At 46.8% G+C, this 22,211-nt stretch overlaps 1 protein-coding gene across 4 annotated transcripts in view; it reads right to left on the bottom strand.

Annotated features, from left to right (window-relative positions):
- Positions 1-5,129: 5,129 nt before the first annotated feature.
- ARMH4 (armadillo-like helical domain containing 4) overlaps positions 5,130-22,211 on the bottom strand; it is a 61,675-nt gene continuing 44,593 nt past the window's right edge. For 2 of the 4 annotated variants that reach the window (XM_026849734.1, XM_026849731.1), the window contains 4 exons: positions 11,708-11,739; positions 10,603-10,707; positions 6,599-6,733; positions 5,130-6,394 (listed from right to left, as the gene is read on the bottom strand). In XM_026849734.1, coding sequence (XP_026705535.1) covers positions 6,326-6,394; positions 6,599-6,733; positions 10,603-10,707; positions 11,708-11,739 — 341 coding nt within the window. In that variant the 3' untranslated portion in view covers positions 5,130-6,325. The remainder of the gene's footprint in view (positions 6,395-6,598; positions 6,734-10,602; positions 10,708-11,707; positions 11,740-22,211) is intronic. The other 2 variants (XM_026849732.1, XM_026849733.1) reach the window with 2 other exon arrangements.

Genomic DNA, 22,211 nt, shown 5'->3' on the forward strand with positions numbered 1-22,211 from the left:
AAAGCTGGGGAAAACCACTGTGGGCATCGCTGCGAGCCTTGAGTAAGCCGAGAGTCAACGTTCTTGTGCACTAAATATTTGCCCATTAAGGTCCGACCTTACAGCGCTTACAGGTGAAGGATGAAACTTGCCCCAAAGTAAAGGAGATATTCGTGTCTGGCCCCAGGCCCTCAACCCAAGCACTGACCCTGGTGGACTCAGGGACAGCAGCAATGACCACTCATGGGTGGCTTCACCACCAAAGCAATCAGGGAATGCCTTTTGGTTTGTCCTTCCAAAATACATTGATGAAAACAGCCCCAAGCCGGGCTGTCAGCGCTGCTCTGCACGGAATGGTGCCTCATGGCTGATCGCCTGCTTGAAATTAAATTAGACTGAGCCTTGTGCCGGAGTGACCTCCTGCTTTGCTCAGCCCCAGGGAACCCACAGAGGGCAGCAACCCCAATGGGTGTCTGGGGTATCCAGCTCATCCCCTCTGTCAGGGCACATATAACCTTTGCTTACACAGGTTTTCTGCAGCCTCAGAGTGGTTTCACACATCCTTTTCTTGTGGGGGTTTTAAAATGATCTCCCTCCTCTTCCCTGTTTTCATAAACCCATGTCTTGGCTGGCAGAGTCAGGGACGTTAGGAGGGGACCGGCTGATGGGCAGAGACTCGCAAGCAAGGCAGCGTGATCACACTTCCTTAAACCTGTGGAAAAAACCCACTGTCATTGTTTATCTTCTCTCAGCAGGTTTTGTTTTTCCATTGGAAAAAGTCAGCAATGCAGCAAACAGCTTCATGAATATACAGATTGTTTCTGGCAACTACCAATTAGCAAAGAATGTGTTCATGCAATCCCCAAATGGCTATTTCCCTGGAAATTTCTTGTTTGGAACAAGCCATTTTTCATTAGAGGAAACACACACACCTGGACAAACAGTTCTTGCTGGGTCTTCTGATGAGAGGAAGCCTGGCGAGGGGCAGGCAGGCACTGCCATGGGCCTGCCGTGTGCCCTCTGGGCTCACACCCCCACGCCAGGACCTCCACCTATGCACAGCAGAGCAGAAGGACACGTACCCAGCCCACGTATTTGCACGCAGGAACACGACGCCTGCAAGGACATCTGCAAACAGGCCCAGGAAGGCAATTATAAACCCGGCTCACACACCTCGTACTCACTCTCAAGTCTTTCTGAATCTTCTGCTTGGATTGCAGGTCCGCCAAGATGTGTGGGGTAATATCCACCGGTATCAAGGCTGCTCTTCCATGACACATTTGCAGCATCTACAAGTGAGACTCAAGGCTCACCGGTGCCCCATTACTGGGGTCTTCAAAGATTAGTGTACCAACCTTTGCTCTCAGGTCCAGGAAGGACAAACATCCTGGTAAGCATGAAGACACCTGGATATGTGTAAAAATAAATGGTGTAAACATGTCAGTGTTTGGGTTCATTACAGCTACTAGAAAGCCAGCTGAGGGAATGTGGGGTGCTACTCATCACAGCCTATGGCTGACACCTACCTCTAGGTAAATCCTACCCAGAAAGTCCCAGGCTGAGGCTCCCCACTGCTTGCATCACCCCGGCAAGCCCAGCCAGAGTCCTTGCACCAGCCATGCAGCATGGAGAAAGAAATGCAAACTCGAGTCTTCCAGGTAACCACTTCACAGCTTTACCTGAGAGACGACGGACGTCATGAACCACAGACCAAAGAGAAGAGGCACTTAAAGTCAGATATGATGGACAGCTTTTTATTTTCCAACGTTTTAATTTAACAAAGTGCTACATTCCATAGTTACAGTATGAGGAGTTGTTCTTGTCTGAAATAGAAAACCACAAGAAAGCACGAGGACTGCTAGTATCACTCTATGGAAGCAGTGCAGTCCAGAGAAACCTCACCTAGGGTGAACATCTGGCATAGGAGACACCTTAAAAAATCAGCAGCTGTATAGTGCAGGTGCATTTCATCAGGGCCAGAGCTGCACATCAGGCAGGCTGGTTCCTCCTCTCGGAAATGGGGCTGTAGATGCCAAAGCAGTTGTGTGACGTCTACAATAAATTCTGGCTTGTGCTATCAGGAAAACCCAAAACTGAAGCAAGTGACTTGTCTTGTGCCCAGCTGAGAGGTTTTTATTGCTGCAGCAAAGTCACTGTTGTTGCAGCCGTGCCTTTGCATGGGGCTAGGGTTGTGTTAACAGTGTCGTGACCAACCTCTACATCCAGGGGCTTGCGGTTCACCCAGCAAGGAGGATGAGGAGGGTCTGTCTTGGCTGTTTTTCTTGTCCTGTCTCTTTCAAAAGCATCTGCTTGTTTGGCAACGCAGAGGTATAGATTAAGTCAGTAGAGCATTAAGGGACTGGAGGCTTCACCCTCCACCTCTAACTCTCCTCTGATCCTGCCTGCCAGCTGATAATTTCAAGCAAAGGAATCAAACTCCAGAAGTTGAATAGACAATATTTTTAAGAGCCCAATCCAAAGTCTACTATACCAGCCTTGGATGAGAAGGGAAGGAGCTGAATGACGCTTGTGCTTTAAGGACCTGCAGAAATTCCACTGACATCAAGGGTACTGCAGAAAACCCTGTCTGTGCTCCAAAGGCTCCTACAAGCTCCGCTGGGACCCAAGGCTGGTTCTGACTGTCCCTCTTGCCTTTACACCACGAAGAACTAAGCTGAGGGAGGACATGGGGAGCCTCCCGGCTCTGGGGCAGGTGCCTAGCCAAAACCAACCATTCAACAAACACCTCCACTTCAAAATAGACATCGGTTGGGATTTCTCTGCACCGCCAAGTGGCTGCGAAAGTTGGCCAACAGTAGTCTTCTGCCAGCCAGCAGCTTCCAAACACAGGATGGTGATGTTCAGAGCCAGAGGCAGGCCTGGGAGTGAAGCTGGACCACAAAAACAAAAAAAAATCTTTGGGCAGCTCTTCCATCCCACAAGGCTGGCTCCAACACAGACCAGAGAGCCAACACTGAACTGTGTATTCAGCTGGACCTCCCTTATGGCTACAACTCTCCTGCTTGCCCAGTTTGTCCCACCATATTTGCCATAGAACCACTCTGGTATTTGCAACCATTTTTTGTCCCCACTTGAGGCACCACTGATTTCCAGCATCCCAGCCACCCACTCCATATCCTCACCAAGTCAAGCCAAGCTCTTGAGGACACCAGGGCAACCAGACAATGCACTAAAACACCACCTTCGTTATTCTGACCGGCAGCATTGCCTTTAATTCCTTAAGTTCATTATGTTGGGGAGGGAGAAGAAGGGAGACAGTGAAACTGATTGCCACTATAGAAAGTCAGTGTTTCCCAAACTGAGGATTTATTAGCACCACAAAAGGCCACCACACCTCCACACCAGCCTTCCCAATCCATCAAACTGACAATCCATCCATAAAGCTCATACTGAGCTTCCAGAGCTGGGGTACTGAGTGAGACCAGCAGCCTCACTCAGCCGTCCTGCCTCCTCCTGACTGGCCCAGGAGTTCTGCGTTTTATCTGTAACTTAACACAACTTGTGCCGTTACCACACACTGCGCAGGCACAGTACCATTAACTGGGAAGCAAGAGGAGACCGTCCTCCACAGTCTGTTATTGCACAAAACCCCGCTGATCTCCAGCTGCTTGGATCTTGCTGGTACATCTGCTCTGTTCTGCAGCATTCCTGGCAGCTCCTCTTTTCCACTGTGATTTCTGGTCTCTCTTTTAGGCTACAGCTGCATGCAAAGGACTCAGCCAGCCCACCTACCATCCTTTCTGCTCCCACGACAGACTCTCGCAGAGAGGCCAATGTCTTTTGCCACTGCTTATTCCCCATGCATCCCTGGCTGGACCAGGGCAAAGCATTTCAAGAACATCTTGTGTAGTCTTAGCCTGCCTGGTGCTGTACCTAAAAGACAAGCCTTCCTGGAGATGATCTCCAGCAAACTGGAATGGAGAAGTCATTCCACCTTGCAACCCCCATCACACCTTGCCAGGAACAAATCAGCAAAGAGCCCAAGAGACAACATTTCCTGAGTCCCAAAACTGCAGAATAGTCACCAACACTCAGCCACCTCCAAGCTCCAAGAGACTCAGGAATGAGAAGGAAACAGGGAGCCATCAGTCTGGAAGGAAAACTTCTTAGCTTGGACTGATCACTTACTATGGAAGAAAAAAGCTTTAATTTTGTGTAGGGACACCTGGACTTAACAGTGGGCTCCCAGTCAGTGCCTGTTAAAGACGTGGGGCTGCTTTTAGCAAGGTAAAATTCTCCTGGTCAAAGTTTCAGGGATGAGAAGGGAGAGACGCAAGCCCTGCAGAGCCCTGGCTGGGAAAGCCTGTCCTAGAAGGATCAGGGTATGAAGGCTCCCCAACATGTTGAGGGACCAGGTTTTACTGTGCCTCCCCCAACCTGCTTCCCACGCACAGTGGGGTGAACGTGTGAGGGATCACACACAGCCCTTTGACTGGAAGACTAGCAATAGCAGCAGCATCTTTAAACCGGGTTGTCCTCCCTGTCCTTATCCAGGTGACTCAGTAGATATGTAGGTAAGGCCTACAGGGAAGTACTTGTGCTCTGAAGAGCACTGCTTGTATGTGGAAGAACATCACGTCTCATGACTTATTGTCCAGAGGAGGCCCTGACCCTCTCAAGAGAGAGCTGAGCTTCAGCAGGGTCTTCCAAATGTCCTCTCTACCTTGCAAACCCACTCACATGCCCACAAGACATTTGCTTACCATCATCAACATCTACCCTTCACAATCCGACAGGCCTTTTCTTTTACAAGCAATGAAATCCTGCATCCACCCCTCCTCAAACTCTCCCCACTTCCACTTCTTTGAAGGCTCAGTGGGATTTAATCTCACTAGATGGACAGTCTGTCCTTGTTTGTCTAATCAGGCCTCCTCTGGCAACAGTCGCTGTTCCTTGTATGAGGGATGATTCCCCACAGAACAGTGATTCCCACCTCAGAAACATGGATGTTTTGGATCAATGTCAGATTGAAGTCATTCCACAACCCAAAGCAGAGATAAAGCAATGCAGCCCTTTTTCTAGCCATTTTGACAGCATTTCTGTGCAAAGCAACATTAGTTTTTCCCTGCTTGGTTCCCGTAACATCCCAGACACTGGCTGTCTCCCTACGCAACCCGGTGCTAGCACCCCGTCCCACCCGTGGGGTTTCACCTCCACAGCCCTCTGCAGCCGTCTGTCCTACAGCTTCACCTTTTCCCCCACAGCCAAGGGTTCCCAGTAGGACCATTTCACCCCCCCACAGCAGACATCTCTCCAGCTGTGGCTGCTGCTGTTTTCCAACTATTAGCCACAAATCCCTCAACACCGACAGTTACCCACTCCACAACCTCTGGTGCCTTCCTGCATTCGGTGGTCTGGGGACAAGACCCATCCAGATCCCCCAAAGGTGCTGCTGTTCATGCAGCTTTCAAGGCCTGAAAATGAAATTTCCAGTGGGTAAAGGAGACAGATTCTCTGCTTTCATCTCTATGTGAATGCAGCCTTGTGAGAGAGATGAACTAATAACTAATGACCTTCAAACAGGAGTCAGAAGCTGAAGAACCCCCTGATCTGCCTCTTCTCTTACCTACTTGCACACTGAACAAAAGCTAAGAGATCCATGCAAAACTATCCGTCAGTAGGTGAGCGCTGGTATTTATTGTGCTGTAACAGACAGTGCTGCTTGAAAATGGACAGGGTTTTGTTCTGAATCAAGTGTTGAGGCCGTTCCTTTGTGTCTCCAAGAAGCGTGGAGCAGAGCTGAAGAAAGAAGGGGTCAGAGTCAGGGAACCGAGTGCAGAAATGTGCTTCAAACTGTACCAACAACACTGTATGTGGGCACTTCTCAGGTGGCGAGGGATACAGTTCAAGTGTATAACTCATTAATTAAGCAGAGCAGCTAATCTTAGCACTAATGAACTCTAGCTCAGGTAATGTAACATTTAAAATTAATTGGACAGAAGTCATTCACAGTAAAGATTTCCATTCCTGGGTTAGGTGAGAGCTATTGTTATGATTAGATTACTGCCAGCCAGGACCAAAACAGTACACCAGGGTAATTGGAAAATAATCATCCATATGGATCAGCTCCAGCTGTAACAAGACGCGCTGTGGATCTGAATGAGGCGCCGGGTGCGAATGTGAAATCTCACTACTGTATCAAAACAAACATCACTGCGTGGTACATGTAGAGCATAGCATGCCGTTTCGCCGGGGTGGTACCGACCACTGCTCGGTGGCTCGGGGCGGCGGAGAGCAGCGATGCAGCAGAAAGTTGCTTGTTCTTTTTCTCCCCCCTCCCTCTTTTTAAAAGTCACAGGCTGTCACAAGGGCACTGCAGTTCGATTCAAAATTCATCTTCAGAGCTGTCAGCTAAGAGCATGACTCGGTCTTGCATGCTGTTAAATTCCCTCTGCTAGGGGAAGAAAAGAAACATGGAAGAGCTCCACATGCATAAAGGAAACAAAGAGCATCTGGATCCCCCCATAATCTAACCAAGAGGTCCCGGACACTTCAACCCAGCCAAACCATACCCATAACCAGGCTGCACTCGCTTTACAGCCAAATTGGTTAACGGGAGAGTGGGTGGGTCTGGGGTTTTCCTCTGCAGTTGTCATACCTTTCTTTTATGTCTCTTTGAGCCATTTCTCCTTCGGCGATTCATAATCTTAATGCTGTAGAGCGCTCCTAGGATAAAGAGGGCTCCGGCTATTCCAACTCCTACAGGAACCAGCATCCCCGACATGTATCCTGCCTATGTGGAAAAGAGAGAAGCAGCACAGCGTTCACAAGACCATCTTTTCAGAGTAATTTTTCACCAGTCTAGGACTGTGATATATCCCTATGCTGCTTTAGTCAAAGTTTATTGTATTTGAGTCCCTATCCCACGCCTGCACAGGATGAGCCCTGCTTCCAGATTCCTAAACAAGCCTCCAACCAGCCCCACTCCAGGACCGAGCTGGTAACCACCACGGCTCACTCACCATCCTTTTGCTAACAGACACTTCCTTGTGATAGCTGAGACACTGCAGCGCTTACCTGCCTTCAGGAAACAATTCCGGTGCAGAGCTGCAAGTGCTGGGGTGAAGTGTCTGTTAATATGGGTGCACGTGTGAAGGAAAACCTCGACCACCAAGGGCAGGCAATCTCGAGCCACAACAAAGGCCTGTGTGACCACCAAAACAGCTCCACTCCATGCTGAGTAAAGCAGGCTGAGCTGCTCCAAGCTCCCCAGCATAAATCAAGCCCAGGTATTTATGCTCCCCAGCATAAATCAAGCCCTGGCCATGTTCAACAGAGCTCAATCCGGAGAGCTGAGAGCTGCTGTTACACTTCTTGGCATAAATCCGGAGTAGCAGCATGGCAGCGACCAGTGCGTCAGCACCCCACTGCCCTCAGCCCTCCGCATCCCAGCCCTCGGGCAGCAGGAGCAGGCAGAGAGGATGCTGCAGGCAGAAGAGCCGGTGTGTAAGAGCCACAGGGTGAGATGGCAAGGCACCAGGGGAGCGGGCAGAACGGGCAAGGAGCTGTTCTCAGGGAAAGGCTGCGCCATGAAGCAGGGACACTGACCTCTGCTGTGGGAGGTGGATGGGAAAGGGACCCAACACCCTCCTGGCCAGTGTCTCACCATGGCCAAACTGCTAAATATACCTCCAGTAAAGAGTATTACACAGCTCCCATGCGTCCCACCGACATGGTGGCATGGGAAGGCAAGTGTCCCTGGACACTAATCTCAGCATGGGGCTGGCAGATGTTGCTCCCAGCACCCACAGCTGGGTCTCTGAAGGAGCTGAAGCGCAAAGCCAGGCTCTGCTGTGCTCACTTTGTGCAGGAAGAAGCATCAGTTTGCCCTCTCCCTGCCCAGTGCAGCCTCCTTGGCTTCATACTCAAAATCTTTGAACCAAATGCTTTTACTTTGCATGGGCAGGGGCCACCTGCGTGAGCAGGATGATGATGTAGAGGGCAAGCACACACACCTTTAGCTGACCTTAAGGGAAGCACAGCAAATGTAAAACAGCTCTAATTCAGTTGCTGCAATCCATATGTTTTCATTGGCCATTACAAAAAGATATAGGTAGCACGACTAATTTAAAATGACACATTTAAACATATAAAATCCTTTGGAAAATATTCCCAAGTACTTGGTATTTTATATTTTATTATTTTAAATGAAAAATAACCCAAGTTTTAAAGTGCCGTATTGCTTCAGCATCCTCACCTAATTCAGGCTGGGGGGCTTCATGGAGTAAGGGAGGCAGGTACATCCTGGCTCCCTCCCTCATCAGCAGTGACTTTGTTCACGTTGCAGCAAGAGTCCTCTGCTGTGGCACTACAGCTTTACCCTTTGCCATCTACACCCCCCAAAACAGACCCCACACCTGCCAAGGGACACAGGCACAATTCAGAGGACTATGAGACAGCTCTCAGCAAGCCTCAGTCCATTGCTTACAACTACTCATCTTCATCTGCAATTCCCAAACTGCATCACAGCTTAACAACACATGCTTACACTGTAATTGCTTTTCTTCCATAATCCACTGGCGGGGGGAGAAAAAAAGCTATTCAGCACACACTGCCCTGGCTTTGTACACTTACCTGAACAATGAAAATAACTGCTTTCATCTAGGGCAGATACAATGCTAACAAGGACTGGTTTGCTCTCCTAAACCCCTCCAGATCCTGCTCAGTGCTTTAAATAGTAATATCTTTGTGCCTGGGTCCCAAGGCCGGAGGGATGTTCAGCTGCACTGTGCAGGTTCCCTGAACGCCCTCCCAGAACGCCCAGCCCCACTCAGCACATGTGCTTGGAGGGGGCTGCGTGCCTGCACCCGTTCCTGAAAAATGAGGTTGGTGACAACATACCTAAAAGACTGTCTCTCTGCAAGGCAATTAAAGTGCCTTAACAGGGTGACCTAATTAGTGCAGCATGGGTTTTTCTATTTCTGGAACTTTGCTGCTGGCGCAGGCGGTGAGAGGAGTCTGGAAATGGCTTTTTAGCTGCTGCCCAGTTGAGCTTCCATATCAGAAATCACTAGTTTTAATAAGATGAACTCCCTACCCTGTCCACAAGCCTTTATCATGCCTGGCCATCTCATGCCTTTTTATACGCTTCCCCCAACAGCCAGAAGAACGATTTCTACCCCAAAAGCCTGCAATGTGAAGCAGATCCAGGACCTGTTCTCCCAGCCCTTCTGTCTCATGCAGCCCAACTCACAGAATCACAGAATCATCTCGGTTGGAAAAGACCTTGAATCTCCTCCAGTCCAACCATTAACCCAGCACTCCACCAGATCCCTCAGCGCTGGGCCAACCCGACTCTTCAACCCCTCCAGGGATGGGGACTCCCCCCCTGCCCTGGGCAGCCCATTCCAACGCCCAACAGCCCCTTCTGCACAGAAATCCTTCCTCAGAGCCAGCCTGACCCTGCCCTGGGCAGCTTGAGGCCATTCCCTCTTGTCCTATCGCTTATTACTTGGTTAAAGAGACTCATCCCCAGATCTCTGCCCCCTCCTGTCAGGGAGCTGTAGAGGGCCAGGAGGTCTCCCCTCAGCCTCCTCTTCTCCAGACTGAACCCCCCCAGTTCCCTCAGCTGCTCCTCATATGACATGTGCTCCAGACCCTTCACCAGAACTTGTGAGGGCTTCTCCACTTGCTTGACAGAAAACTCCATTTCCCAGGCAGCTCTGAAGCCACATTTTTGACCCCTGCCCATGGGAATGATACAGCTTCTTACAGATCCTGGGGATGCTTTTAATGTACCCAATCCATGACCACAACCTTCCTGGCTCTGCTGGACTTTGAGATAACAGCAACAGAGGACTTCAGAGGAACCTCATGTCCATTATTTGGCATACCAAATGCAAAATCTGAACAGCGTTTGCAGGAGACCAACAAATCCGTCACAGACCCGTGCTCCTGGTCCCACGCTCCCCACACCCTTCCCTCTCCCAGCAGGGCAGCCCTGATGGACACAGGAGGACACATCTCTCAGGGACACGGCCGTCATGTGTCAGAATCCTCTTCTGGATGGAGGGATTGTAAAATAGAGAGGACAGGGCTCTGCCAACAGCAAATGAGAGGGGCACAAATGACTGGTGCTGAAAAACTCAACAAGGAAGAGGAGAAAATGGGGTGAGCAGGTTTATTTGCAAGTGATTTGCTACACCAGCATTTGGGTGGGGAAGTGTTTTTTGTTGGGCTTTTCTAAGGGAAAATGTGAGCAAGGTGAAAGATCTGCCTCCACACATCTGCCATTCCCCAAAGGAGGGAGATGGCTTAGGGCCAAGTCTCTCTTTTAAGTGGACAGTGGCAGATCCTCAGTTACACCAACGCTTGTGCTGGGCACTGCCATGCAGTCCAACGTCTACCTTGCAAGAGGTTCAGACTCTACAGAGCAACTCTGCTGGAGAGTGGAATGTGCACCCCCTCCCTGCAATGGGGAGGGACAGAGGTAGCCAACAAGGTCCTAAGAGGAAAGAAGTGAAAGCTACGGCTTCAGTGGGAAGATACCTGATGCCCCCGAGCTTGTGTTGTGCTGACTGGGGCAGGAAGGGCATGAGCAGGTGACCCATGCATGCTACATTCACTCCAGGCACTCAACCAGTCTTGGTGTCTGCTTTTTACCTTTGTTGGGAAAACCATTCTCTGTCCTTTCAGCATTCGCTCTGGCTGAATCCCAGGCCAAGGTGCTCTGCTGTGAGCACAGATCATACTAGGCATGCCTCCTTCCTATTGCAGGCAGAAAAGCAACTCAACAACGGCTGGGCAGGAACACTCCTTAAACCCTTCCACTCCCCACTCCTGGAAAACAGATACCCACACCCCGTCTCTCCGTTCAGGCTTGAGGGTAAGGCCCTGCTGAAATTTGGTGGGGAGAACATGGGAAGGCTGAGCTCACTGGGTCACAATCTGCTTAAGCTTAGAGATGTATTTTCAGGGGTTGGAGCTTCCTAGTGAATTATTCCCTGAGGTGTTTTTTTTTTTTGTCTATCGACTCTGATCTTATTCAAGAATTTCCAGGCCCTGTTGAAACACAAAATGTTCTTGTCTTAAAACACTACTGCCACCTCGTTTCTAGCTTCATAGCTTTGCTGTAGCAACACAACATTTGGAAGGCTTCATAACCATTTCAAAATGTTAATATTTGCTCCAGGGCAGCAAAGCCTAAAAAGCCATCACTGCTTGTGGCTGGCACAACTCTTGATTCCATGTACCACCACCCTGTAATGCCAGGGAGAAAAGATCAGGGTCTGTTATCTTTTCAGCTTTCCTGTGTTTGCTCTTTTTCCTCCCAGGAATTTGAAGATCTTCTTGCACATGGAGGCAGGAAAAGTCTCATCCAGAGGTGGTGGTACAGCATGCAGCCTCTCACCAGAGAGGATCACCAGATCCTCTTTATTTAGATCCAGAAGCAAGCTTAGGACTTGGAGAAAAGGGGTGGAAGTAAGTTAGAAGGCAATAAAAAAAGTAATTCGGGTAGTCTGAAGACAAGGTCATTCTCTAGTGCAGAAAAGTCTATCAAATACCCCTGTCCCTCCTTCTGCCTTTAGTTACTACCCATCAGGGATGTACAACAGCAGCATCTGGTTAATTTGCCTCCAAGGGAAAATGTTAAACACTTTCTTAATTGTCTTTATAGAGATAAAGAACTGCGCTGACAAGAGTTTATTTATTTCTGCAAGTAAAAATATTTTTGCTTTTAAAGTCATTGAAACACTGAGCCTCCTACCTTATCTTTCAGCTTCTCCATCCAGCTTCTCACTGAAAAACAAGACAAAAAAGCTGTAATCATGTTACTTATGTTATATTAATTAGTACAGAAATGATAATGATAGTATTAAAATAGACACTAATAACTTGACAAGCTGGTAACACTTTTCATTAGATTTCCTCTTCTCATTCATGAAAAAGAACAAATGCAGCAAATCAACATTAGAAACTCTTCAAGTCAGTTGGCAGGCAAGAAGCTTGCTTTTGCCTGTGCAATTCACATCTTCAGAGTGATTAAAAAAGGAAGATGAAACCCCGTATTTCAGTTAGTGGGTTTTTAACCAGCGCTTCTCATATGCGCACTGGGATGTCTGACAAGGAGAAAACCTTACAGCGTGGCTATCCCCCTTCCACTGGCCTCCTCCACACAGATATTCTTCCCTCTATTTGCCATAGCCTGTAACGATGACTAAAAAAAGTTTTATTCCCTGTCTTTTATACCCCTGCTTTTCTGGAAGAAGCCACTGCCTGCTCTGGGAAGTCACCAGAGGACTGGGATAGCACTGGAGGTGCTTAATTACTAAACCAAGTAAATTCACACTGCCATCACAGAGAGTTTCATTTCCTAGCGGTTACTGTAAGTCCCATGAAATACGATACCTAAGAATTAAGTCTTTAACGGCACGTACTTTGGGATAAAATACTCAGCAAATCTCAAAGAACTGCAAGCGCTTAGCAGCGGGTGCACGACTCATTAACTCCACAGTCTGCTGGATCTGGCTGCCCTGCACTGAAGACAAAATGCTCAGCCTTAGAGAGATCCACTAATATTTTAATTAATTCCTCCTCAAAGGTAAGTTAAATGTTGTGGGTTTTTTCAGTGTTCAGCAACTGTGTTTTAAGCCCTGGTCAAGGATCCCCATTTTTCCAGGAGAACAACGCTACAGGCAGCAGAAGGGGACTCTTGGATGCACCGATGTCCTTCTGAGAGATGACGTTTCTCCCAGGATGCATTAAGTCCCAAATGACACAACATCTGTGGAGTGAGACCCTATTTCCAAGCCTGCTTTCTTACAGAAGGTCCCTTCAAAGCTTGCATTAGCAGTATTAGAGTCTGCACATGCACACTGAATGGTTGGACTAGGTGATCTTCAAGGTCTTTCCCAACCTAGATGGTTCTGTGATTCAGGGCAACCATCCTCTGGAAATGAGAACCTTTGTGTGAGTGGGGAGGGTGCAGCACTAGGGCCGTCAGTAAATGGCGTTTTTATGTCTCAGATACAATACGGAGAAGCACAGCAGCTAGGAATTAACAAAATACAGCCCAGATATCAGCATCACTGAATTAAACCACACCATTTTAGCAAGTTCAAAGTGATCTGAATACTCCTTTTTTAACCATTCGCAACATAACACTTCCCAAACAGAACGATTCCAAATTACCTAGAGATGAAAAAGTGTGAAACAGGCACGCAAACTCACTTATCTCTGACAGGTAGCTGAGAAAAAAAAAAAAAAAAAAAGAGTTATCCAGGAGACAGACAGCCACAGCACTAGAAGAGGACAAGAGGTCTCCTTTTATCAAGTCTTCCCACCATTAGTCCTGACCTGCATGGACTAAGCCATAGTTAAATTAATTTATGAAGATGCCATCATAATCATCCTCTGCCAGTCCAAGCCTGCATGCCATGAATGTTACTCTCGGTGGAATAAGAGAGGAAGGAAACACACGGTTCCCCTGGGCTAGGTTTATCAGCCGGGTTTCTAGGTGCAACACTAAAACAAACACTGGCTGTAAATGTCACTCAGACTTGCAAGGAGAGCCCCTACACTGCTGACAGGCACGAGAGAGACCAAATGCTGAGAAAATTCTACTTAAAAACACAAATATTGCAAAACAAAGGAATTCATCCCAAAATTCTTGCCAAAGAGCATTCTCATGAGTCTCGCGTTTAACGACGCTACCGTTGTCTTACTCCAGGCTGCCAGGAGGAGCCGTGACAGTGACTCACAGTCACACAGTAACAGCCACAGCTTCAAAACCACAGCAAGCATTTTGAAGCTTTGAAGTGATGCCCTCCGTGCGCATCCAGACAGCTACACGTGTACACACGGTGCGTGCACGCAGCCGGATAACGGCGCTGTGATGCTCAGTTGGCCCTAACTCAAGCTAAGCACAAAGCCTATTTTTATATGTCTTTCACAATAATTGTATGGGATCAGTGATCTCGTCAATAGTCGACCCACTTTCTTGCAGCTGAACAACAGTGCCCCTAAAGCAGCAATTAATTCTGGTGTATTTCTGACAAGTCAGAGGCAGGGGATGATCTAATAATGTTCTACTATCTATTTTCAATGAACACAAATTCTGGCTTCGTTCCCCTCCGCTCCACAAAACAACAGCAGCATGTCCGTTGGGACCCACGGACTCTACAGTACAAATTTTGTTTGTTGTTTATACAATTGCTTATTATTAAAACCAACCTTGTTTTCAGCCATGTAGAGCACACGTCAGATACCTCTGTGAATCAACCAAAGCCACAGGAAAAACAACACAATGCGATTCCTTCCAGACTGGGAGATGCTCTAACGCAACCGCCAGCTGCCCGGCTGGGTGTCAGCCTCTGACCTGTGCTAGAGGAAAATCATGGCCCCAAATTCAGAAGGTAAAAGCATCGGGAGGTCAAAAACCTGGCTGGCCCCTCAACATCCAGGAAGGACCGCACTGGTGTGCAGCAGAGCAGGTCCAGCTCTCCTGGGCAGGAGCAGAGAGTGAGGAGCAGCCACAGCCACAGTCCCGGGCCCCCCAGCTCTGCAGCTGGTCAGGCTGAGGCCGTGACAAGTCAAAGAGCACTGGATTACCATGAGTTACAAACACTTTTAAAGTCAGTAAGGCACAAAAACTATTTTAACACCTTTGAGGAAATGACAAGCCACTGTGTCATTAAAGCCGAGCGCTTACTGCTCCAACTATTTACCCATATGCAGACACTATGGGCTATGGGTAGGAGATAAAGCACTTTTTCAAGTTAGAATTGATATCTGTGCTAAATGGCTACCATCAATTAATTCCAAACTTCAGACTCTAATTATGCATCATTATCCATAATTAATATTCTGAGCTTGGTCTTGGAAGAGGAACATAGTGGATGGCGCCTTCTCATAAAAATGCAATGCTCTGTGAGAACACTAGGTGACTTGCCAATGAGGGCAGCAAATAATTAGTAACAAATACTTTAGTCCATGTATTTTTCATCATCCCCTTTCTTTCCTTCCCTGATCACTGAATGTCCTGAACAAATGACAACAGTCCCTGTGTGTGAGATTACTAACAAGTGTTCTGCCGTGCTGGCTCGTCTTCTGTGGCATTTTAAGGATGGTGACTAGTCCAAACTCTCTGCTTCGGCTTAATTTCGATCCTTCGGTTTCATGGGGAGATAAATTAGATGAGTGTGGAGCACTTCTGAAAATTACATACATAATCTGACATTTCCTCAGTGATTTACATAATGTCTGTATCTCTTCAAATTAATTTTAAATAACCTATAGCTTAAGATTAAGCAGGTCAGGAGCACAGGGCATGGTTGTCTGGCATAGCTGTCAGAGCAGCCCAGGATGAATTCAGACACTTACAGATGCACCGTACTATTTTTAGTCCTTTTTACCAAGCTTTCCCCTTCAAAATGTGCAGCCAGCTATTAAGAATCCATGGTGCCAACTAAAGAAGTCAGGCTAATTTGCGGAGGTAAGCAGCAGCCTGTGGTGCCCGCGTGGCCCTTCCTTGGAGGAATCTGGTCCAAAGGGACAGCCAAAAAGCCCCATGAGCAAAACCCTTCTGAAAGTTCAGGTTTTGACAGATGCAAGCTGAAGGCTCAGGGCAATAGGTGACATCTGAGGGTGGGTCTGTGGTATATGGCAACATCTTCTTTCACCGTCAAACACTTCAATGCTATAAATGCAAACTAATCCTCGTGGGAGACAGCTCTCGTGCTCCCATCCCTCTCCTTTCCACTGTGTATTACAGCTTTGCATCCCCTACAAGAATAGATTCAGCCAGCTTACCCAAGCTGCTCATTTGCTTTTTGCAGAGCTCCTTTTTATAAAGGGAATGATCAGATATAATTTACAAGGGAGAATTGAAGTGGAAGAGGTTTGGAAACTGCCTTCAAGTTCATCTGGAAAGATTCTCTGACAATGAAGCATGATTTACATCAGGGGCAAATCCAGTATTTGTCACTTCTGACCAAAGGAAACGAAATGAAGGTAGCAGGACAGACCATATTCACCGCAGGTCTAAAACACAGTCCGACGTTGCCCTCCTAGGGAAGAGTCTGACCTCTTAGTGCTCTGCTCAGGATCTCGCTGCACCCTCTCAGCCTACAGCCCTGGAAAGTCTCACTACAAACAACTCACCTGAAAGAAGAGGGGATGTAACTGAGGGCAAATATATGGAAAAAGCACACAAAATATTTACTATACAGAATGTCCCACAGCTACTGAACACCCCCCACCCCACCCCCCCGGAGAACAGGCAGTTCACATGTACCATTACCAGAATCATAAAATATAGAATACTCCAGTTGGAAGGGGGCCCTAAGTCCAGCTCCCTGTGCTCTCCTTCCCTGAACCCTTATCGGTGGCCTTCACTCATGATCTCACTTTTTTTATTAGCGCTTTTTTATTAGTCAGTTCTCTTGAACCCTCTTTTGCTCTGGAAGCTGCAGGGTACTGGTGCCAGAGCCAGGCTCTGCCTTTAAGCCTCACCATAACACAGCATCAAATCTCTTGCCAAAGGCTTTTCCCTGCTTCTCTCACCAACCCCATCTGAAATCAGGAGCACAAGTCCTCTGGGTTTCATGCTTTGCCAACTTTTAGTAATCTTAATTGCCTAATTATCCACTCCAATGCAGTGATAAAACTGCTTAATAATTCTGTTCACTTCTCATTTATTCTGTCCCTTCCCGATAAGAAAATGCAAAGACTTTACCTTCTGGTGGAGATTTCAATCAATAATTCATGCACTCCTGCTATCAGTTTCATCTCCCCCTTCCTCTCTTGGATGCCCTGCTGCTTTATCTTGTCACTCTAGTTTCATCTTATCAGCTTGTTTTAATCATATTCCCTTTTTTTAATTATCATCTAAAGCGATTCTGGTTTTCCACCGCAAAACTGGCACATTACCCCTCTGCCCTGTGCATCTCACTGTATTTTCAAATCCAACATTTACATCTTCATTCCAGAACTTCATCTTGATACTGATGAAGGCACATCCAGCAGCTGCTCTTTTAATAATTCTCCACTGTGTCCACCAGACCAGTGGTGAAAATGTGGCACCCAAGCTCCTATACACTCTGCAAAGGGCAAAGAAAATGACTGAAGGATGGTTTTATGGTTAAGAACTAACCTGGAGCTCAGGTAACCTGACCTGACTATTACATCCGCAATTCCTTAAATGCAAGAGGCTTAGAAAGCTGCACCAAGCTTCATTCTGAGAAAACAAAAAATATCAGTCACCCCAATACGCTCAGGGCATGAAAAGATTTTAATCTAACAGCTACTGTTAATTGCTTTCATGTCTGTCTGAAATCAGAGCCATGCCTATCTCAGGAACCAGAGAAGCTGTTTAAGGACAAGGACCCACCGCAGCAGATGACAGTCCCCACCGCGAGTGCTCTGTGCCTCAGGCACAGTGCAGGAGGCAGGGGTGGATGGAGCCAAGGAGCAGAGAAAGCAGCTCTTTTTGAGCACTGCCAGTGCCTCCTGTGGATGTTGGGTTTGCTCTGCCTTCCTCCGCCCTGGACAAACCCAGAACAAGCTACAACTGCTGTAAGGCAAGAAAAGGCTGGTTTGGCATATTTGCAAGAGTGCGGAGATTGTAAATATGTAGCGAGGAGGCTTTTGTGTAGGTCACTGTACAGTCAAAGGTAACTGCAAAGGTAACCTGCAGCTTTGCCGCTGCCTTTTTCCCCAGGACAAATTCAGTCACCTCTTCCACGCCTGCATGCTACCCTGCTCCTCCCGTTCCCCGACATGAAACGGCTGGCATTTGGCATTGCTTCACGTTGGGGCTAACAACTGGTGGTAGTTGGGAGGAATAAACTTTGTCCTTGATGTTTAGACTTTGGTAGAGACCCCGCTGCTGGAGCGTGTGAGCCCCTGCAGTGAGAAAACGGGACGTTAGCATCCTCCAAAGCACCCGTTCAGTCTCTGTTACCTACATTAGAGCAAGTTATTTGCTATAGTTAGTTCTCCTCTTCCCTCACTTACACGCACAATTTCCAAGCTGTATTCCTCATTCCAGCAAGGCAAAGCTGGTTAAAGCGTAAAAAATAAAGAAAAGATCGATTACTTTAAATCAGTCTATATACACCATGTAATCTCTCCTATTACCTTACAGATTCATCCCCTTCTCTTGCAGGTGAAATTTTCTTTTAAATGAGACTAGTGAGAACAATTTCGCAGAAATGCTCCATGCTTCATCTGCTCAGGTCTGACAAGTTAATGGCACAAAGCTGAATTGGCTCCTTTTCCTTAAAAAACACAATTGCCAATTTACTTACTAGCACAAATAAATAATACAGAAAATGGTGTTTGGCGGGAAGGCAGCACATTTTAATTCCAGAAGAAAAGCTACTTGATGAGAATTTTGATGAACGCATTTCCCCGCACGCCCAGCTCAGGAGGACCTGAATGGCCAGATAATCAAACAAACATCAAATTGACAGTTCCCATTTAGTTTTGAGAAAAAAAAAAAAGTTGGTTGGGTGAACTCTGAATTAACAAAGTGACCTTTAATAGTTACCATGCAACTGTCTGGTTTGTTAACTGTACCGACTACAACCTTTTCCCTGTCTGCCCAGCTACAGCCCAAGCCTGGCTGCACACTGTTGCCTGCAACGACCTACCCGAAACTCTTTAGAGAGAAAGGGAGATGAGGAGGACAACTCATCACACTCACCCAGAAAGCAAAGCTAAAACGGAAGGAGTTAACTCCTTCCCTGACCTTATCAATCCTTCTGACACTGCCTTCCCTATGGCATTAGGTCAGGTTTCTCTTTTTCTTTTTTCCTTCCACTTTTTAAGTTGTTTTCCACTTTGACCTGCCTGCACCGAGTAGCCACGTGCTGAGACTGGCAAAGGCATCGCCCTTCTGCCTTTGCGTTTCTCTGTAAACTCAGTTCTTCTGCAGTGCCTTGAAAACATTTGTTGGCATAGACAAACTATTTGTTTCTCCCCAAGTGATTACAGACAGGCGCAAGATGTTAAAACAAAGCCAAGGCAGAAAACCTCTTGGTATCCTAAGAGCAAAAGGCATCAGCAGGATGTTGCTGTGAATTGGCTATCACAATTTGTTGCGGGATTAAACATTTACCGGATTGTACCGTGTCCAAAAGCTGCATGCACTCTGGTAGAGGAAATGCAAACCTTGCTTCTGGCAATGGCAATGCCCCCGCCAAGAGCACATGCTGGACCAGGCTCCCCACTGCTCTGCCCCAGCACGGATCCCAGAGCAGCACATGAACTCAGCAGCAGCAAGAATCCACCCTGCTTTAGCTAATGGGTTTTCTTGTGTAGTGAAAATGTTCACATCCACCAGCTTTCATTCATGACATAGTCACAGTGTCCATATTGGGAATATAAAGCATTCCTAAAAATTGAATTGGGATGCCTTAGCTGCTAACCAGTTCTGCCACTTGCAGCTAGCCCTCCTCCTCTGTAAAAATACATGTTATCACTGCCTACCTGAAAGGGAAAAAAAGTTTGCAAGACTTAAGATATATCCCATCAAATTTCAGGCACTTATCTGACATGCCCAAATCAGAAGTCTATCTACCTTCAACTCCCAGAGTCATCGAGAGAGAGAGACTGACGCCCGCACAGTGTCATCCACCCCATTCCAGGTCTTATTTTTCCGCTGCAGAAGCCCTTCTCTTCTGCTGGATTCAGAAATCTGAGCAACTCTGATGGGAGGCTCTTGCACCAAATTGCCTGGATGTTTTCAAACAGAAAGTTTCACTCGGGAGAAGTGCGAAGCATAGAGACAAGATGGGTGAGGGCAAAGGAGAAAGCACGAAGGCAGTGAAGCCAGAGGACCTGGAACAGGGCACACACGATACTATTATTGACACATATTGTGATTTATTACACACAGAAGCTGCCTGATTCCAGCTCTGACTGTGATATTTTCTGTCCTGCCCTCTGCAGCCCAGCCTCCGTACCATTAGTCTTACTAAACCAAGGAAAGAGAAATACCTTAAAAACTCCTAAAAAGATCTAAAATGCAACAACAGCCACTCTACAACAAAAATGTGCCACAACTGCAAGATCTAATATTCTGAAGCTAAAAGCAAATACCATGTGGTCTCATGGGCAATGGTGAAAATCTCCATTCAAAACTCTGACTCCTGGGTTCCCTTGGCTGAGACACGACAGACAGCAAACCCTGATTTGGGTCTCAAGGGCTTCCAAGCCTGCCAGAAGGTCTTCACGCTGCATTTCTTCTTCAGCTCCTCTCCAAGGGAAGCAGCATGCACAAAGCGGGGTAGTGCCGTCACGACAGTTTTGGGTTCATCTTGTTGCTCTTTAGAGACTTCTAATCCATTCTCTGGGTTACGGGAGACTGGGTTCATACCACTCACCCAGTTCTTGCAGTGAGCAATGGGGGCACTTGCGTGATGTGGGCTGGGGGAGTGACTTCAGCTGAGTGGCAGAGTAAATAAAACATCCGTACAGCAAAATTTCACAAGAATTCAGAGTGCAGGGATTAGCACAAACTCTGGAAGAGATCTATTAGTGCCCTGAAAAAGCCCATGAAGGTTTTCTTTCATAGGACACACGGCTCTTCAGTTGCTGCTTTTATGCAGCAATATTTGGATAGCGGTATGTAAATAAACATCACGCAAAAGCAATCTTCAAAAGGTTATTAAAGCTGAGAAGCCAAGGCTCATGAGTAAAGAAACAACCAGTTTTGTATGTTCAGCAGGATACTGCTTCTAATTGCCCATAATTTTTTTCTCAGAAATCTCCAGTAAAAAAATAATCGATGGTTTATATTTCAACTCTCTTCATACATAGGAGCAGGTGAACTCCTTCAGCTAAAATTTTCTTTAAAAATCTGGGGCAAGCACCATGGAAAAATTTTGGTCCAAACAGTTAAAATTTGGTAAAGTTATCAAGAACTACAATATGACAGAAGACAAATCCAACAAATTTAATGACTGGCATGGCTGTTATTGCCACAGGCATGTGCAGATTTACAGGGCAATGCCTAATGAGGGAATCATTATCTTTCCATGGTAAGTGCATCTCGACCTTAAGGATAGAATTTTTTTTAAAAAAAGCTTTAAGGTATGTCGAGATTCTCAATTGGCCATTTCCTGATTTACAGCAGCTGAGGATGTGGCCCTAGAACATAAATCCCTCCTACCATCAACAGGCTCTGTGTTGTGTTTGCAATCTGCCCCAGTCATCTTGGGGATTAAAGAAGAAAACTTGCAATAAATAACAGCGCAGAGCCGCTCTGTGGCAGTTGGGAAGCTCTGCCATCTGAAGCCACCGATGCCAAGAGCCAAGCTGCCAAAATGGTTTGAGGATCTCTGTACTTACATTAAGCCAATCTTTTAGCTCTTTCTGGCCCCAAGTCCCCCTGAAATCGCCGGTGGTTTTGCCCGAGCTACGACTGTAGGATTTGACCCCGTATATGTGTAGAAAAAGAACATGAAATGGAAGTCAGTCCCTTGCTAGCTTTTTATGCCCATTTTTCAACAAGCCTATTTTACGCTCCATAACCCAGCACCCTTTCCCATAATCTGGGAAAGACAGATACATTTTTGCAAATTAAAACTAAATGTCAAGTTACTGTGATGGGGGGAGTGAAAAAGCCAGAGGCTGCAGATGGAAAACACTTCACGCATCCCTCTGGTCTAACAGCATCGCATTTCTGCTGCAGGACGGCAGCGAAACAAGTCGCTGTTATTTGACAAAATACCTTCCAAATCTTCAGCTGAAGCCACATGATTTTCCCCTCTAGAGGGAGGAGAGGGCATTTCTCCAGGCGGCTACTCAACCAACTCATTCAGCCCTCTCTAAACGAGACTTTCCTGTCCTCCTGACAGAACCTGTATCCTTATCTACTTCAAAGGATCAGCAGCTAAACGCAAAATTTCTTTCTGTACTTCAGTTTATGTCTGACATTAATCAGGTTCAGAAAAGATTCTTGGTTTGCTTTTTTCCTTCCATAAAGAGCAAATGTAATTTTCAGAATCATTTTTCCCGGGGATGCTGTATGAAGGATTTGCCTGCAGCAAGCAAGGCTGAAATAGGGTATTTTCCATTTTTGTATTTAAGAATGTATTTTTCTCATTTCAAGTTTTGGCTTTTATTTTGGCTGGCAAGATGCAGCATTCTTCATGAAATGACAGAAAGATCAATAAAGTACTAAATGGTTGGAAATGAAAATGATGGAGTTGACCTTTAAAGAAAAAAAAAATATATTGAGCTGTGTTTTCAGCAAACAATTATTC

This window comes from Athene cunicularia (genome assembly GCF_003259725.1).
Source record: "Athene cunicularia isolate RWA chromosome 5 unlocalized genomic scaffold, athCun1 chr5_part1, whole genome shotgun sequence".
In the NCBI taxonomy this organism is placed as follows: Eukaryota; Metazoa; Chordata; class Aves; order Strigiformes; family Strigidae; genus Athene; species Athene cunicularia.